Source organism: Poecilia reticulata, linkage group LG16 (assembly GCF_000633615.1).
Source record: "Poecilia reticulata strain Guanapo linkage group LG16, Guppy_female_1.0+MT, whole genome shotgun sequence".
Taxonomy (NCBI): Eukaryota; Metazoa; Chordata; class Actinopteri; order Cyprinodontiformes; family Poeciliidae; genus Poecilia; species Poecilia reticulata.
Window position 1 is genome coordinate 18,173,427 of NC_024346.1, and position 19,510 is coordinate 18,192,936.

General features: G+C 39.2%; 2 protein-coding genes across 6 annotated transcripts in view; both read right to left on the bottom strand.

Moving 5' to 3' along the window:
- macc1 (MET transcriptional regulator MACC1) overlaps window positions 1-963 on the bottom strand; it is a 6,815-nt gene extending 5,852 nt beyond the window's left edge. The window contains exons 1-2 of one of the 3 annotated variants that reach the window (XM_017309282.1): window positions 874-940; window positions 118-166 (exon numbers count right to left, since the gene is read on the bottom strand). In XM_017309282.1, the coding sequence (XP_017164771.1) occupies window positions 118-130 (13 nt within the window). In that variant the 5' untranslated portion in view covers window positions 131-166; window positions 874-940. Of the gene's footprint in view, window positions 1-117; window positions 167-272; window positions 854-873 lie in introns of those variants that run through there. The other 2 variants (XM_017309280.1, XM_008432476.2) reach the window with 2 other exon arrangements.
- A 4,811-nt stretch (window positions 964-5,774) lies between these two features.
- sp8b (sp8 transcription factor b) lies at window positions 5,775-12,227 on the bottom strand. 3 transcript variants are annotated; one of them, XM_008432475.2, is made up of 2 exons: window positions 12,058-12,227; window positions 5,775-8,094 (listed from the first exon to the last, which is right to left on the bottom strand). In XM_008432475.2, the coding sequence occupies exon 2, from the start codon at window positions 8,059-8,061 to the stop codon at window positions 6,757-6,759; it is 1,305 nt and encodes a 434-aa protein (XP_008430697.1). In that variant the 5' UTR covers window positions 8,062-8,094; window positions 12,058-12,227; the 3' UTR covers window positions 5,775-6,756. The 3 variants fall into 3 exon arrangements, with proteins under 3 accessions (XP_008430697.1, XP_008430695.1, XP_008430696.1); XM_008432473.2 differs by lacking the exon at window positions 12,058-12,227 and adding an exon at window positions 8,537-8,642; XM_008432474.2 differs by lacking the exon at window positions 12,058-12,227 and adding an exon at window positions 8,312-8,627.
- Between the last annotated feature and the right edge of the window lie 7,283 nt (window positions 12,228-19,510).

Sequence of the window (19,510 nt, forward strand, 5' to 3'; positions counted from 1 at the left end):
ATATATATAGACACACACACACACACGCACACGCACACATACACACACACACAAACAGTGAACTAAAACTTTTGCACAGTACAATAAAGCCTTGTTTTTAGTCTCTTAGTCTCTTACATTCATCGCACATTTCAATTCTTGTTGGACCGGTTCACATAGGGTTTTCCTGTATGAAGTAACGACAAAAAGTAGATTCAAATTAACCTCGGCTGCCAAACCCCTTGATTCAAGTAGGATCATATCAAGAATAATAATCAGTTGTACTTGCTTACCAGCTATTTGCTTGTTTATAGGCTTTAAAATGTTTTCCTTCTGACTTGAGTTATTGTTGAAGTCTCAGATGTTCCTCTCTGTTTGTCTAGTAGGAAAGTGTTTCAAACCCCAGAATAAAGCCTTAGCTCTTCACTGTGTCACTCGCTTGTGTAAAATAACACAGCCTTTTGAACACTTGGCATAGTGAGTCAGTCATTAATTATGTGTTTTCTTACATCAATGCACAAAAACAGGTCGGTCTTGTTGAGCACAGGACACAGAAGTTGCTTCTCACTGAGCTCCAAAGAACATCAGAACTACTTGGAAACAGTCTATTAGGAAGACTGACAGAACCACGTTTATTCTAAAATGAGTAATCCAATTAATATGACCATAAACATGTTTTGCTTGCTACATTATATGACAAAAAAAGGCAGGGTCACTGATCTTGTACTAATTTTTACACTAAATGTCACTGTAAAGTCTGAGCAGGTGAACAACCCACTGAGTAGTTACAGATTAATAAAGCCTGCCATTAAAACCCACGCTTCCTATTATTCAACTCCAAAAAAAAAAAATCACATTTACTTGGAATAAAAAAAAATGAAAGCTGGATCTTACCGCCAACACCAGATGTTTTATTCGCTTAAAGAGACCTGTCTCCACTCATTAACTCTGAGCTTCAAAGAAGATCACCAAGCCCTCCTCGGCTCTGTTTGCTCTCCCACGCAGAGAGCATTTTGGGACTGGAAGTTTAAACAATCACAGGGACGCATGCCTGAGGAGTGGCTTTCCGCGCGCGGTAACTACATTACCCAGAGTGCAACACCGTGTTTACGTCCATGAACACCTGAAACTGTGTGTTCACTTCAGTTTCGACAAGAGCGAGAGATTGGTGATAAGCATGCAGTAGGGATATTGTTCTCTGACAGGTTCCACAGACATTTAGCCTGACATATACTGGGCTAGTTTTCTAATGTTTGAAGTAAATTATCCAAGCGTAGAAACTACTGTCCCGCTTGAACAGATTTTCATCTCCTTTTATCACAGCCAGGAACAGTTTCAGTAACAATTTAATCTCACTACAGGATTTAGTATACTCTGTGCTACATTGATTGCAAACAGTGCTTGGTCTTTATACGACCAAAAAAAAAAAAAAAACCCCAAATATCCAGGTTTCAGTTGTTTGTATTGTCTAGAAGTGAAAGCCTTGTTCAGCTATAAGCAGTTCTTAAGGAATGCAGCTAAGTATTTCTAAGTAGATTATCTCCTTTCAAGTTATTACTCCGCTGTCTGAAGAAAACTGTTTTTGTCTAAGTCCTGCGATACTGAAAAAAATAACTTTTCTAACATAATTTCTTTTATTGCTGCATGTTAATCAGTGCTGCTATTTGTACAGTGTTCTCTAAAAAATAGGATAAACCACAGTAGTATTGTGGTGAGTTATTATTTTTTCGTTAACATAGGTATATTTGTTTATTCACAAATGCATGGTGTTTTGTGGGTTTTATTTTACTCTCAGGGATATTTGCATGTCCAGGTAATCGCTGACGGAAGTAAGAAATGTTAGTTACTCATAGTGACCACTTGATGGCGCCATTTCACTGTTCTTCCGGTGCATAACTCTTGAGGCGAAATTGCATTTGGTTTCCAAACTTATCCGCATCTTTTATTAAGCCAAGCATTTGTGACTGAAAATGTTGGTGTACGGGACTGAAGGCTAGATTTTAATTTTTTATATATCCCCCTGAAGGCTTATCAAATGTGCTAATTTATAACTGAAGAAGAACACAAGCTGTGCTGCTGTACGACCAACTATTCTTGACATGCTGCTGTCTGTTAGTGGCACTCTGAGAGGCGTGGTTAACCTACCTGCTGAGTTTATTGTTTGTGGTTGGTACCATGAATAACCTTTGCACAGAAAATTTGCATAGCTTAGGCTTTTATTTTTATTTTCATTTTCACCCTGTTTCCTTTCACATGAGTGACATTTTTTTTCATCTGGGTTAACGGTTAGAATTTTGAAGGCTCTTAATTTGCATATATGTAAAAAAAAAAAAAATTAATTTGTCTCTGGTTGAAGTGTTTTTTTTTTTTCATTATTTATACACTTGAAGCTGAAGTGGCCTAATATTTGTTTTACTGAGTCATGAAATAATGTTGTTAAATCCATGTTAGGAGTCTTTCACTCTGAGGTTATATTCCACTCCCGGCTGTCATGTAAATTAATTTTAAACTGTTCAACATCCTGTACAAACACAGCCTTGGCAGTCTTACTGAATTTACTGTTAATTATTTGGACTAACCTCTGGAACGTGTCCAACTGCTTTTCCCAGGAGACTCGCTGGCTTGATGACAGTGTGGTTGGCGGTTCAAACCACAAAATTGGCCCCAGATGCATCATCACAGAGAGGTGTGCAAGAACACCCCAGGGATTAAAAATAAAAAATTAAAAATGTACCGTATCATAAGATTCAGCTGAAGCTTTATTCAACAGGATACATCATTAGAATCACTAATGCTTTCATCCAGTTTGGCTTTATAACCATCCTGTTTTCCAAGAGACTGAATCAAAGCTGGGAGGTTTTTCTTGTGGTCTCCCCCGTCCCCACTTGGCTGTTTTCCTTCCTTTTTCCTTTTCCTGGCACTCGGGCACTTCCTGAGGCCATCTTAATTTAAATCAGGCCTGTGGTTGGACGTTCCTCTGAAGACTAACTGACATCACAACAGTCTGGGAAGGTGATAATAACGCAACAACACAGGGCAGAAAACACAACATGAGGGGCAAATGAGTCTTCAGATTAAATCTGATCGCTTTCCCTGTGTGTGTGTGTGTGTGTGCATGTGTGTGTGTGTGTGTGTGTGTGTTGTTTTAAATTGAAACAGCTTTCAACTTGATTTATTTTTGTTTTGAAGGGAAACTTTTTAAATGAATAGGAAAAATCAAATTAAAGCTATTCAAGTAAGGGAGGAAAATACGTTTTTCTGTCATATTTGGATGAAAATAAACAATTTTGTTTTATCACCTTCATTTTTTCTTTTATATTTAAAAACTGCTTTGTAGATTTTTTAAATTTATTTTAATCAGGCTCTTGAGGATACAGGTGGAAAGTAATTTTATATGGTGCCATTTTAGCATATCACTATATATAAAAAAAAAAAAAAACTAATATAATTAGCCAAAATGTAACTTCTGTGATTTGAATCTTAGAATCACTCGCTTTCTCTAAAGAGATCAGAACAAAACTGTTGTTTGGAAACTTGTGCATCGCAATACAAGACTGACAAAGAAAAATCTGAAGAAATTTACACAAATTTAAAGCATTCTACTTTTCAGTGGTTTTTTATTTATTTTTTTATTTTTTTGCTGACAAGAAGAAATACCGAGGAAAATCTGGTAATATGACGTTTACTGTCTTTCATTGCTAAATTATTAAGTATTTCAAAGTAATTTGAGAGATAAAGTCAAATATAGAAACAGTTTGAGTAACTGTCCTAAAAGAACTAGACAGATTCATTTTAATTACAGATTTTTATGGCAGTTAAAATATCTAGATCGCGCCACAAAATTTAAGGGAGGACCAAGGTTGGATTGTTACCTACTTTTGCATAAATTGTCCATCACTGAGTCATCCTACAGCAGGCTGCACTTTATTAAATCAAATCTTACTGTGGCGGATCAAAATTGGCATTCAGTTATTTTTGTTGTTGTTGTTGTTAATTACAGCAAAGAGTAAACACTCTGCAGCAGTGACAAACAGCTTCACAGCAGGATCAGTTGTCTCTGTAGCTTTCAATGAGGATTTCACAAAATTATTGCAATTGTTTTATTGTCATTTGTGGCCTTTTTTTCCACCTAAAAACATCAACAGGGTCAGAAATGTATACAGCTGAGTGACTTTGAATAATAAATTTGAGCAAGATGAGCAAATTATTGTGAATTGTTTAATGTGTGAGAAGTAGATCATTTAGTTTTGCCTTAATAGTGGATCAATAATCAAAGTTAGAAAAAGAGCAGGGAACATATTTCACATTTCATGCCTGTTTTAAGACCTTGACATGTGTGACAACCAACCACAGAGCCAAATACAGACCGACTGCTGCTCGGGCTTCAGCTTGAAATCTATTTAAATCAAAACTATTACTTTCAACTAATTTTGTCTTAGCTTGTATTGCAAAAAGTTGATCAAAAGTTACTACATGCAGGAATTTTACAAACTGCTTCCGCTCTTCAAAGTTTCTCTTTTGCGTTTCACACAATGACCAATAGACATGCTGGCAGGTTAGACAACCGCTAGATGGCGCTGCAAATGTGTTGATAGGAATCCGCAGAAAGCAGAAGTTTGAAAGATACTGACACTATTTTACTATTCACTGTAAGACTAAAGATTCAAAAACAATATTAGACCCAATAAGAAAAAAAAATTGAATATTTGTTTACAATGTTATACCTCACTTCAGGTATATTTTATGGTTTTACAGTTTAAAGGAGGGATGCTGCGTCCTGTAAACATCCGCGTTGTGGATTTAACTAAATCCAGGAACAACAAAACCATTTAATTTAAACAGGAGACATCTCTTCTAAAGGTTATTACAGAAAACAGAAATCATACTAAATGAAAAGGAACGTTTTGAACACACACACCTCTAATTTTGCATTGAAAATAAACCAGAGTACGACACAGCATAAGATCGAAATAATCAAATTGGCTAAATGCATTTTATACATTTATCAATAGACCGTTTCGTTCTCTAAAAAGATGGTGGAGTTACGCTTAGTTTCGTAGAGTTTATTGTAGCTCACAATTAATAGCATTGGGCTAATAACAAGTAAGAAAAAAGAACAGTTTTAGTAAAGTCTTCATGTAAGTTTTTTTAGGGATATAGGCTGTGTTAAACAATTTAAATATTTACTCATAAAAACTAAAACCGTCTCCATAGTTGCTGGCAGCTGAACGTGATTAACAAAATTGAATGTTTTATTTGAATCTGCTGTGCGCTTAAAAAAACATGTTAAAAAAAAAAAAGGAAAATGTAACAAAGAGAGAAATTATAATAAGAGCAAAATGCAATATTAAATAAAGATTTTGAGTTAAAGTGGCAAAATCTTGTTTTCCGCATTGAGTGGAGTGATTAAACTGCAAGGGTTTTAGGTTTATATATAGTGAGTCGATTAAAAGTTTAAAACCGATAAAATTTCTGTCTGATTCAAATATTTACACAGATAATCGTTTTCTGTCTAATTCAAATACTGAATAGATGCCAAGTATTTACTTCCTCTTTAGAAGTCAAATAATTGTTTTTCGCTGCAGAACTTTTCCTGTTTTGGTTTGAGCAAAACATACAAAAGAAAAAGAAAACAGCTAATGCAACCAGTTGAACGTCACAAAGTCTGACACATACAATATTTCAACATTAATATTTGCACATTTAAAATGATAAATCGTCATTTTAGAGTCTTTTTTTTAGAAAAAAATGATTTTTATCGACTCAATGGAAAAAAGAAAACCGAGTCGATAAAGTTGCTTCTGAATTCATACTGACTTTATTGAGTGGCTCACATAAAAAGCCATTCTCAGTGAGAGAAAGAGAGCGAGAGAAAAAGAGGAAAATCATCATTGTAAAATTAAAAATCACTTTACAACATGCTTACTTAAATTAAACGAGCGGGTAAACAGTAAATGATTTTCAAACCATACAAATAAATTCAAAGTGCGCCTAATGAGAAATCCCCTAAATACAAGGCAAACAAACAAAAGACAAATAAGGAAAAACCGTGGTTAAATATTTCCCCACAAATACATTTCATACCAGGTCAAAAAAAAAAAAAAAATCCAAGTACATATCCGTATAATTTTTTTTTTTTCAAATATTTACTAGAGTCCATATACAACTAGAAATACCTATACAAAAATCGTCTCCTGGACAAATACATTGCTCACCTTTACATTTGGGTTGTAATTATTCTAACCTACATTTATGTACAGAACATTTCTGCAGCAGAGTAAAGTGTAAGTTACCTTTTACTGGCCTAGAAAACTTAGCGCACTAATCTGCAGGCTGTTGAGTGAACATGTTAAACAGAGAAAATGTTCATAATTTCACCATTCTACACAAAATCTGAATATATTTGTTCCAACCGAGCAGTGGCAAAGGAAAAAAACACACACACACATTTTTGCTCGATATTAAAGTGCCAGTGTTTTTTTTTTTTTTTAGGACAGTTTTGACAGCAGGAGCGCAACTTTTCCAAGGCCTCCATATTTCAAAGCGTTTTTTTTTTCATGTCATACTGAGAAATTAAAGAGATTATTTTCACTTCCACGCCTGAAGTCACTAATTTTAACGCTTTTGATGGCACAGCTGAAATGACGCAGTTTGCAGACTTTAAACACTTATTTGACAAGTCAAGATAGAGCTGATCGCATACACTGAAATATGTCCACTCGTTTGCCTTTTTTTTTTTTCTTCTTCAATTTTATTTTTACCTAACATGATGTAGTTTTAGAGGCCATTCATGCCCACTCCCTGGGTGGATTCAGGTGGGTGCAACAAGTCGGGGGAATGGCACGGAGGGCTCCCCGGCGCGCTGTGCTCGCTATCGGTGTCGCTACCCCTCTTCCCCCCGCTGCCCCCGGAGCCGGAGCCAGCGGACCCCCCGGCGCTGTGAGTTTTTACGTGCTTGCTCAGGTGGTCGCTGCGCATGAACCTCTTGTTGCACACCGGACACGCAAAGCGCTTCTCGCCGGTGTGCGTGCGCAAGTGCCTCTGAAGCTCGTCGGAGCGCGTAAACCTCTTCCCGCAGAACAGCCAGTTGCACACGAACGGCCTCTCGCCGGTGTGCCACCGCAGGTGTGCCTTCAGGTGCGACGTTTTGCCGTACACCTTCCCACAGCCGGGGATGTGGCAGCTGTGTAGGCCTTTCCGCCGCAGGCTGGCGCCCGCCGGTCCCAGTCTCTCCGCCTCTTGGCAGTTCGGGCAGTCGCAGGTGGCTCTGCCCGAGTACCGTCGAGCGGAGGACCTCGGGGAGCCCGCTAATGCTGCAGGGGGACCCCCCGAGAGCATAGTCCCACCTGCTCCAGTTAACGGCGAGGGGCTCGTGTCCGGATAAGAGGGCAACACCGGCTTGAAACCGTCCATCAGGTGTTGGCCGGTTGTCAACAGGTGTGGAGAGGGGCTCGTGCTGAAAGCAGAGTGACTTAAACTGGAGTAGTCAGAATTATATCCTCCGAGGGGAGAGTGTAAGGAGGTCTGCAGTCCGCCGGAGTGTAAGGACGATTGTAGTGCTGCTCCATTCGGGTTCTGAACGTCAATCCACCCCGCTGCTCCCACGTCCCACCAGGCAGAAGCTCCGGTGGTGCCGACCTCTCCCGCCGGGATCCCGGGGTGGGATGACTTGAACCAGGACTCGTACGGGTGCGCAACGCTCATCCTCGGATAAATGCCTTGCAAGCTGTCCACCGAAGTGTGCACCTTGGAGATGAAGACCGGCTGATGGCTGGACTCTTGAGAGTTGCCCGAGGCTTGGAAAACGGAGTAATCGTTTCCGAAATGGGAGCCGGAGGACGTCCCAGACGTGAGAGAGAAGGCACTGGATCCGCTGGAGCCGTTATTGCCGAAAGAGTCCGAGGCAATGCCAGATCCGTTCCGGGACACCCCGAAGGTGGACAGGCCGGAGCCGAGGCTGCAGCTGCTGGCGGCGGCTCTCTTCCACGGGTGGAAACCTTTCCCAAAAGACGAGGAATTATCCGATATAGCGGACGGTGAAGGGCTCGGACTCCCTATTTTGTTGCATGTTGCAGCCAACATGGCTAAAGGAGTCGATCCTAACCTCGGCTCCTCCTAAAAGGGCGCGCACACACACACACACACACACACAAACAAACAAACAAAAATCTAAATCATACTGTGCAAAGTTTAAAACTTTAACAGGTTAAACGCAGATGTTTCTGGCATTATTTCAGAAAAGGACTGCTCACAATGTTTCAAATTATTATTTTTTTAATATTTGGCGGCAGTTTACTTAAAGTTCTAGTCTAAGATTCTCATCACTTCCTACCTGATCGAGAACAACGTCAAAGTGCAGACAAATTCCAACCTGAACACGAGCGAAACCATGCGTGTTTTTTGTTTAGCTCTATAAAGCAGAACTTCCACGAACTTGCTGCTGAAAAGTATAACCACCGCTCTGGCTCTGCTGCAGTAAGTTTAATCCCCCTCCAAACGGCAGGACAATGACAAGAACTAATTAAAAGCAGAAAGAAAGTCCCTTTTTTCGACTCACCCCTAGAAGTGAAGTTGCCATCACACAAAAACACTGCCCTCCTCAGAGGATCTTTTTATATTTATGAATCAGGAGCGCTGCTTTTCTCGCCCCCCCCCCCTCTTCTTCTACTTTTTTTTTTTTTTTTTTAGAGGTGTGCAATACAATGATGCGTTCCGCCCATTCTTCCACAATTGTAGGCTCCTCTCTGGCTTTGAAGTGGCGCTGTGTGACACGGGCGACCAATCAGCTGCCCCCTTCCCCGCCGCACTGCCACATACTAACCGTGAGGTCATCGATAGAAGAGCCCCCTCCCTCCCCTACCCAGACAGCTCTCCACCCCCCAACACACCCCCGCCATAATAAAAGACAGCGGAAGGAAGGTAAAGTTAAATGAGAGTGAATTAGGAAGGAGGAATTAAGGGAGGGGGAACAGCACTTATTGAAAATTTACAGAACAGATCTCATAACATAAATTTGAAAAAGAAGGAGGAGTGATCATGATATGGGGTCAATCAAACATGCCTGCGGAGTTCGGCAACAGGCCATACTGAAGCTGTACTGAAGCCAGCATGCAAAAAAAAAGTGACAGTTTACACTATAAAAATGAACTCTGTGTTACATTTGATTTTGGCCATTAAAAAGAGATTAAATCAAGCATTTTGTAATGTTCAATAACTTAAATTCAAACATTTCTGGAAAACATATACAAAAAAATTTCATTTGGTATTATTTTTTATTTTCTTTAGTCTGACTTAGACGGGTATTAAGGCTTAGAGGGAATATTTAAACCCTCTAACCTTAACCAAAAACAATGTTTTTGGTTAAAAACAATGTTTTTGGTCAACCAAAAAACAATGTTAACCAAAAAAATAATGTTTTTGGTTAACATTGTTAACCAAAAATAATCATTTGTAAAGTTAATATTCAATATTGGTTAAATTCTGACAAGATGAAACACATTATTTTGGTGACAAATATATTAAATATCTTCATATGAACATAACTGAAGATGTTGGATTATTCAGTTCAGTATGTCCAGTCAGAAGGTAGTAAAATGATATCTTTCTCATTTTTGCACCATGAATGAATATATTATAGAAGTAAAAAATATACACTTTCAAAAATGTTTGTGATTCAGAAAACTTTGGTGTTGGAGTAACAATTTAGATTTGTTTTCCAGCTTTAACTAGTTCAGTGACAGCAACTATGTTAAACTCAGAAATGTAAACTAAACATCTCGAGGTAGTTTTTTTTTGTCAATGACATCTAAGTTGCAGTTTTCAATAAGTAAAGATTAGATGCTACTTTTTCAAAGCAGGTTCTAACATTTTCAAAGGCATTTCAATCATTAAGCGATAATGCTAAAGCCAAACCTGCTAGTGACATCAATAACCTGGAGGCAGTATTGCATCTTGAACTGTGCTTTCCATGAAAAAGGGTGTTTTAATCTGATTTCTTGAAATAGAAGTTTTAGAAGTTGTTTTTACATTTTGGAAACATTGTATTGCTTTAACTATTTTAGTGACAGAGCTAATATTAAGGCCAAAACCAAACTTTCTAACAAGCTAAACTTCATAAACTTGATCCAATCCTTGTTACTCAGCAGGACATCTTAGTTGTGGTAGTCAGGAATAAGATCTACATGCCTTGGTGGTCTAGATTTATTTACGCTCTCTCACGATTTCTGTAACATTTTATGCAATAATAACAACCGAGTTCTTATATTTGTTCAGTTTTGAGGAGAAACAAAACAGATGATCAAAATTTTAAAATGTACCCAATTAAGCCTAGTGTCACTTAGCTGTTAAACTGATATAATTTATACTCAGAAATATAAATTAAACTTTTCGAATCAATTGTTGACACATTTTTGAATCGGTTTTCACTCTTTTATTGTACGAGTTTCTTTTAGTCAGTGTAGAAAATAAAGTTGAAAGTTTCTATTTTGAAATTAAGATCATCCTCAGAAGAAAGTTGTAGATTCTCTTTTTTCACCAAAAGAAGGTTGTGAGGACGGCAGGTGTTTGCTTCAATCCAACCAAGTCTAAAGTTGTTTTGGATCTTTTACTCTATTCTACTTTGTTTTTATTATTTATTTAAATCATACAATTATTCTGCCTCAAAGGGGAATTTGCATGTTTTAACTTCTATAGACTTAATATACACAGAGCATTACAGAAGATATAAAGGCTGCATTGTTCTGCTCGTGCACTTATATTGCATCGTCTCAAACTTTCACATCACTGTAATTGTGTCCAATTACCTTGACAGTTTTGATTAAAACTGTTATAGACGGTGCATTCCGGGGTGGTGCGAACGTTTGCGCGCGCGCGTGTGTGTGTGTGTGTGTGCGTGTGTGCGTATGCGTGTGTGTGTGTGTGGGCGTGCGTGTGTGTTGGGGGAGATTATTCATTTCATTATAAACCATGTTCATCTGAAGCAGCAGATGAAGAAGATGAGAGGTCGGCGTGGTTGACTTTAGACGATTTACAACCATTATACATGACAAAAAAAAAAAAAGAAAAAAAAAAGAAGTATACATTTTCTTTCTAATTCCAAGACGGGTTTTGGTTTTAGGAATTTGTTAGAATAAGTGACTCCCAATCTGTGCTTGAAAATAGAGCAATCCTGTTAAATTAAATTGGTTCGTCACTCTCTCCACTGACATTTGGTAAAATAATAATAATGAAAAACTGTAAGAAGCTCGTGTTACATAATAAGATCTTGAAGGCAACGCGCGTTTGTGGTCATTAGCATGCAGTGTGAGCTGGGGGCATAAATTTCATTTGAATTTCAAATTTAATAACGCGGGAGGTTTTTAATCATCCGCAGTTTTATTTGTTTGATATTAACATGCTTATTGACCGGGTCTGTTGACCAGCTTGGTCATTACGGGACAGGGAAAAGTTAATTAAAACGACCAGGGATTATTCATCACATCATCTGCCCTAACCCGTGTCGCTTCCTTTATTGCGCAGCGTGATAGATGGACAATCTGATTAATTCCTGTGTTTCTAGGACTGGACAACCGCTGTTTTTTTTTTATTGTGTGTGTGTGTGTGTGTGTGCGTGCGTGCGTGTGCGTGTGTGTGTATGTGTGTGTGTGTGTCGGGTTCACCCTGAATTTCCTTTAGGTGCGAGGAAAAATATGGAGTGAATAATGTAAAGATTGTTTCTGGTGCGAAACCACCACAGCGACTTGATCATTTTGGATTACGCATCTTATTTAATTGCAAACGCTATCAAACATTAGACATACAATATTTACAACATGTGAAATTAAATAAAAGGGAAACGACACTAATTTGCATACAATTACGTCTATATTTTGACTTTGTAAAAAAATAGATCTCCGCTTGTTTTATTATCACTGGGCATAAATTAGCTACATCAAACTGCGACGTATTTTTATTATTATTATTTATTTTTATTTTATTTGTAAAACTAAGCCAAGGTATAAAAATCAAGCGGCGAATAATTTGTCCCAGCGTTATAAAAAAGCGAATAAAAAGTGATGGTGAGAAATAAAACCTACATACCGCGCTCCACCGCTCCTTTGCAGCGCATTGATTGACCCTCGACGTTGGCTGTCAGGCGGAGGAAAAACACCAGCATCTCCTGCTCTCCGGTGTGATCGTGAAACGGTGCCAGATAAATGTTACACTGGCAATTCAATTAGGAATAACTCGGCGGGGGGATATTGAGCTGAACCCAGTTTCTTACTCATACTCCTGAACTCATATAGCTACCTAAATTTATATTTTGATATTTGTTTTTTTATAAATGAATGCTATTATCGACAACTCAACACCAGCCATGTCATTCGTTTTATTTTATTTGCTTCTTTTTATAGTTGGTATTCTTTTAATAAATCGACACTTTCCAACCGTGTGCACTTTTGTGGTTTCGCGCATTTGGAGAGCGATGTTCGCACCACAGCTCACATGTTGGCCGCTGGTGACAAATTACTAAGCGGTCTAACAAGAAATAGTAATATCATTGGTCACTGCGATAACCCCAGACAGGCAGCATAGCTGCTGAAGCCACACACCGCTGCTCAATATGCACAGATTAGATAAAGTAAGGTTTGCATGTTATTCTTTATCAACACTTGCATCAAAACTTCTTGAGTCGCCTGTTGCATTTCAGCAGGAGCCGCTTTTCAGCTCGTCTGGTGCGCACAGGTTGTTCCCCTTTAAGCGCGCGGCTGTAACTGTAAGCCGCACTTGAACAGATGTCCCCATTGAAGGGCTTTCTCCTTTTGCGCGCATGCAGGGGCTATATTACCATCATGAAATCAAACTCAAAACCTGTCCCTTTCGCTACCATAATGACCGAGTTATTCTGGGCCGCTGAGCACGAACAAAGTCTGTTCAATATTGCGTGCTGAAGAATCACTGCGCAGTTAAGAGAAAGACAGACAGAGAGAGAGAGAGAGAGAGAGAGAGAGAGAGAGAGAGAGAGAGAAAACAGGAGTCATGGTCATGAATGGAGAACTGACTATACGACTTTTTCCTCGTGGAGATTTTCAAAGACGTTCCATAATCTGAATCTATCTAGATAGATAGATCTATCTAGATGTACAGAAATATGTACATCTAGATAGATAGATAGATAGATAGATAGATAGATAGATAGATAGATAGATAGATAGATAGATCTCCTGAACAACCCATCATTTTTCACTCAGCATGATACTGCCACCGTCATGCTTCACAGTAGAGATGCTGCTTGGCGTTAATATTTCACCATGCGCTCACAGCATTTTACTTGTTGCTGAAAAACAGCCACACAGCGGTTTCATCTGACTGTAGCAACATCTTCTATGTGTTTGCTCCAAAAAGCAGCTGAGATTGGTTACTGATATTAAACGTGGTGTGTTTTGCTTGCAGATGAGGCTTTTAAATCAGGGATTTTCACAGGCTTTTATTTAAGGGTAGCTGAGTAAAGGGGGATGGACACAAATGCAGATTTGATTTGAAAAAAAAAAAATTTTTCTGGAAAAGCATGTTTAGTTTTCTCTACACTGTTACACCCTACTTTGTGTTAGTCTGTTACATACAATTCACTGAGGTTTGGGGTTGCAATCAAACACAATGTGACACATTTTTTTAGGGTCTAAATACTTTTTCAAGCCACTGTAAATAGCCAGAGTGGAGCAGGGTTTGCATGTTGTTGTTTTCTCTTTTCGCCAGGAGGTTGCAGAGAGCAGATGTCCGTCTGCGGAGCGGCTGCCAAGTGGGTCCGGAGGCGCAGGGCAGCCTCAGACACAAGGGCCCAAATGGTGTGACAAAAGATGTGCAGGAAGCCCCTCTCTCCGCCTGGGTGAGCCACAGAAAGGGTCTCCCCTCTCTGCCAGCCTGTTGGGCCATCTCACAACATGAGCCAGCCATGAGCGCTGACTGCAGAGCCATGTGGTACCGGCCCCGGGGTGGCTCGTGTTGTGCTCACATAGACGTACCGCAGATTCACATGCACTTGCAGGGAATCTACACTTAAAGTCCAGTCAGAGCCACTTGTGTCTTTTTCTGTCTCTCTGTGTTTGGCTGCCCATGAGGTCACGGAAGTGTCTGAAGAGGCTCTGAAACTGTTCCAAGCACAGGTGGGCAGCACGGCCGCGCTGAAGGGGTGCACTGAACCGTAAGCAATGATATAAACGTCTGGCAAATAAATTGGCTAGTTAACAATCTTTTGACTGCTCTAACCTCTGAGCCTTTGTCGGGTATCGATCAGCCAGCTGTTCCTTGCTTTGTGTGGCAGAACAGGGAGGCTCTGGTCCCCACCCCATCCCACCCCATCCCACCCCGTCCTCCTGAGATGAATAGACGCAGCCGGTGAAAAACTTTTTCCTGCCTTTCAACTTTAAGTCAAACCAAAACTGCGCAAACTGATCATTACCTCCCACAGGTCAAAATTAAAATTTAAAATATTGTCATAAAAAAAAAAAAAAAAGAAAATAAAAAGAAAATAAAAAGAAAAAAAAATCCCCCACCAGCTTGTTACCCTCTTGAGGCTGTTTAAAGGCTTTAATTTAAAGTTGCTTGTTATGTCTGACAACCCCTGGCAGTGGCTTCTTTGTTCACAGCTGCCATGTTGATGGTTTGCATGGAAACCATGTCAGTGGTGGTGCATATGGGCATAATTTCTCCCCCTATATTAGGATAATTGTATGTTAAATATCAAAGATCTTCAAAATTACAGTGGGTGCTGTGTGATAGGTCTTTTCACGGGAATATGTCAGGAAAGACTGTTAATGATCCGTCTAAACAGCCATCAGTCAAGGTAGGTTTGACAGCAGAAATATGTACACCCCTTGAATATTTTAAGGTTTTGTCACATCGCAACCACACACTTCAGTGAATATTTTGTAGGAGTTCATGTGATATTAAAAAAAACAAAACAAATCAGTGTAGAATTATTAAGTGGAAGGAAGTGGACTGATAGTTTTCATTGGTAAAAATCTACACAGCCTGTTATGCCCTTGTGTTCATCTATTTTAGCTTAATACTCCTTAATAAAATTTGCTGCAACCAATTCCATTCAGAATCAACAAATTTTTAAATAATAATGCAACTGATGAGTGAAGGCCTCAGTGGTTGCCGGAGGGACAGAACAGCATAATGAACACCAAGGGATGCAGCAGACAATTCAGGGATAAAGTTGTGGAGTGGTGTAAAGTGAGGTTAGGGTAGAAAACAGCATCCTTAACTTTGAGCATCTCATCTTAATCATCTCAATCCGTCATCCGAAAATGGAAGGAGTTACAGTAGCGCTGCAAATTTTCCCAAAAATTGGGAAATGTGACCAAAAACGGCAAGGAGAACATTATTAACAGAGACTGCTAAGAGATGACATTGGAGGAGCAACAGATATTCATGGCTCACATTTTCCAGCTTTTACAGAAAATAGGCTAGAAGAAAGTCATTGCTGAAAAGAAGCAAAGGGACATTTTGTTTGCCAAAAGCAATGCAGAAGAAATGAACTACGTTTATACAGCAACTCTCCAGTCATACTGACCACTCAAAACACTTTGAACAGACTCCTTCTCCCATTTGCACTACACCAGCACACAGACTGGTAGGAAACGTGGGGTTAAGACATGTGACAGGAGGAAGTTTGAACTTAACCTATAACCTTCAAAATTGCTGGACAAATACTCCCCCATTGGGATTGTAACAAGTATGTGACAGAAGATGGTCTAATCCCACGAGACTAAACTTCAATGTTTTAGCTTTCATGCGAAATGAAATGACACTGGTGTGGAAGTTGACCTTCAGGCAGGACTAAGACGCAGAGTATAATCATAGCTCCTGTGCAAGGTTTTAGAATAAACCACATTCATGTATTAGAATGGTCCAGTCAAAGTCCAGAACTATAAAAAAAAAAAAAAAACCTTAATCCTGTCTGACTGAGTTATTTTGAGAATATTAGACATAAATGACTGGATGTGCAAAACAGATTGAGACATTCTGCAAAACACAAGCAGATGTAATTTTTTTAGTCTTTTTACGTTGGTCTGTCACATAATATCCTAAATAGTATACAGTATGTATAGTAGTACATTGACAAAAAGTTGAGTATTAATACTATTAGAAGGGATTGTAAATAGCTTCTTTTATACTTCCTCTTTTCTTCATTACTACAATACTCCCTGTATAGGTTATGAACAAGGATCTTTATAATGCATCGTCTCCGAATGCTTGTTTAGTTGCCCGAGGTTATAGATAAGTAAGTTTCGAGCTCAAGCTCTTTACAACAAATCAAGATAATGGCGTATTTTGGCTCGACTGTTGCATCCGTGGGCCGTGGGGTCTTCTTGTTGACTCTCAGCCCGGCGTTGCACTTTGTCAGCGTGAGCGGCAGGCTAAGAGACAAGGCGAGCAAGGCCGTCATACAAAGTGAAGTACTTAGGATTAGCCCCGACTCTTCAAGTTTCAGTAATTATCCTCCTGGAGGCATTCTTGTTGTGTTGGATAATAATGGAAGTGCGGGTGTATGCCTGTCACCACTCAAGTGTGGGTGGAGGAAGCCGGCGAGTGTCGAGGAGCAGAGAAATGTTTGCTTCTGCTGTTATGTCATCGAGAGAGAGGCAAACTTGTTTTGCTCTTTGCTCGCAATCAAAGTCGAAACAGTGATATATATTTTTTTCTCTTCTGCCGAAGTGATAATGAAACATGTTCTCTGGAAGTGATAATGTGTTCAAGCGTAATTATAAGGCGTCGCACGTTTCATTTTGATAAACAAATCTGTTAAAAACACATGCTTGCATCATTTGTTTAGGGTGATTTAATTTACCTGATGCACAATCTTTACAGGATCCTTGTTCTGTCATTGCTTTCTCGTCGGGTATTCACACAGGAAGAATGTATTTGCTCTTGGCGGGGCTGCCTCGCATTATCACATTTTGGTTTCTGGAAGTTTTCACTCTGTTGCATGCAAGGATAATGGAAAGATCTCCCCGTCTTGTTGAGAAAACACAATGCTTTAATTAAGAGTCTGTCCGATTTCCCTGAGGGGAGATTGTCTTCTTCCATTAACTTAGTTTATCATATAATAAAGAGGTTGCCTTGTCCTTTCCTACCCAGACAATTGGTTTTAATCAGCCAGCAGGCCTTTCATGGCTGGTAATTTATGCCAAATTGACAAGGGTGGAGGATATCATGGAAAATCATTATGACAGGGCTCGGGTCACTCCCTGTCACTGGCTCGTTTTATCCTGTCCACTCAGCTCATAGTCAACAACAAACTTCAAAACAGGTGGCAAATGTGATGGAAATAACAAAGGATTCAAGAGCGATGTTTTATAAATTGCATAGAAGTTTGTTTTTTTTGTAACCAAGTTTGCACATGATTTGAAGTGATTCCAGCAGGTGTGGAAATACGAGTTGTGATTTAGGATAACGAAGTCGTCGGGGGCAGCTTGAAGCAGGAAGGGGGCCGGCGGGTGGGGGGGGTGGCTCACAGGATGAGCAGAGAGCCTGGGCACACTTCTCGCCTTGCAATTTAATCACTGTATACCCAGGGAAGTATTGACAGTTGTCCTGTGGAAGCTATTAAAGTTGCTGTCCAAGGTTAAATGAAATTGCAGTTTATCAGGGCAGCATTGAGAAAATAAGGGAATCTGTTCATGGCTGTTGATTAATGTGGAGCGTGATCAACACAAGGGGTTCATTAAGCTATACATCACCGGGGTAATTTAACATGTCATAGTGCCTGCTGTCGTTCTCCTTCACACGTTCTGTGCATTCGGGATGTGTGTGAGTGTTGGTGCATTAAAATCTCTAACCTCACGTTTCGAGACGGGTTTCCGCTGGCACACCTCAAAACTTCATGTTAAAATGGTTTATCACAGGATATCCAACAACAGAGGAAATCTAATGAAACTTTTATTTGCCAGGTGACAATACACAGTGATGTGAAAAAGTATGTCTACACTTGTTTTGTTTTTTTCCTGATTTTCACAGCTAACCAAACCAACTACCTCACCCTGGTAACTAACTATGAGCCTTTCAGATTGCTGTGGAGGAATTGTAACCCGATATTATAAGCATTAAATGTTTTAATTCAGTCACCTTTGAGGATTTTAAAACAAGAATAACCTATTGAAGACAAAGGTACAGCATCCCGGTTAAATTTCTGTTCAATCTTGACTAGGTCAAAGCAAAAGTTTGAGTTTGGATCTATACTGTAGGTGAACTTGCTGATAAAGTCCTAAACTGATAAGCAGACATCCTCCTCCAGGATTTTTTGGTAGAGAACTGAATTCATGTTTGTCTGCACATATAATGTTTTTTTTTTTCAAAATAATGTTACTTTTATACCAGATGAAATAAGACAAATACCATGAAATAAGATAAATATACATGTCATAAGTTCTGTGGACTTATGACATGTAAGTCCACAGAACATTTTCCCCTTTTTTTTGGAGAATTATCAACATGTCTTTAGGCAAATATAACACAGGTATTTTGTATTATTTTAGGAACTCTGCCACAGTTGTCATTGTTGCCAAATCTCTTACCACCTGCATGGTTTAACAGACAGGTTCTGTTTAAGTGATTTCTTGCACTGCTTTGGATTACAATGTCCTTTAATAAATAGAATCATGATGTGAAAGTACATTTACTTGGGTTATCTTTGTCAGATCTTAAAATGTGTTTCATCTGAAACATTTAACTTCAGACTATCTTGGGAAGGCAGAGCATCTTCAGTCAGAGGCTTTTTCAGAGTCAGTGCCATACAGACTGCTGCAGAAGATCTTTACTGCCAACAGCCATCATGATCCTCAGTAACTCTTTGAAGAATCTAAATTAATGAGTTCCAACAACGTTTAATTTCTCTTTGGGATTAATAAAGTATTTTGAATTGAACTTGAATTGAATTAAAGAGTCACAAAAAGCAACATTGGAGGTCGTCCAGAAGTAGCAACGTTGGTATCAGTTTATTTTTTTCAACATTTATGCAAATCTTCCCTTGCAGAATCACATTGAAAATCTCATCTTATCTCTTCCACCCTGGTTTGATTTCCCTTCTGTGTAGCAGCTGATGAACATACACAGAGGTATGCTAATCAGACCTGGGAGCCTGTGCTCTGGTTTCCTTCAGTTCCTCTTTTTTTTCCCCTCTCTCCTTGTGTTTTGTTTACTTGTGGGTAATTGATGGTGCTTGAGGGACAGTCACGAGTCGGACATGAATCATGGGCGACGTGGCTTCTGATAAGGAGTTGAAAGTCGCCCGTAATTAAGCCGGGCACTAGAGACCAATTGTTTGCGGAATGATTTGGTCGGGGCTAATTGACACTAATTGTTTAATCAGATTTCTTTTATGCCCTCCCTCCATGGTGCAAGCATGTGCACTGCACTTGCCCTTCAGGCAATGGAGAGAAAAAAAAATTACTCCTTGTGCTCTTGGTTTCAGACTGTTTGAGAATTTGTTGTTAAATATTTTAAATTTGTCTTATTATAAAACATATAAAGAAAAAACTTACTTATA

Coding starts and splice junctions, on each gene's coding strand:
- sp8b (XM_008432473.2), bottom strand. CDS start 8,557: ATGGCAACTTCACTTCTAGGG. Junction 8,095..8,536: donor TGGCAACTTCACTTCTAGGG/GTGAGTCGAAAA, acceptor GCGCCCTTTTAG/GAGGAGCCGAGGTTAGGATC.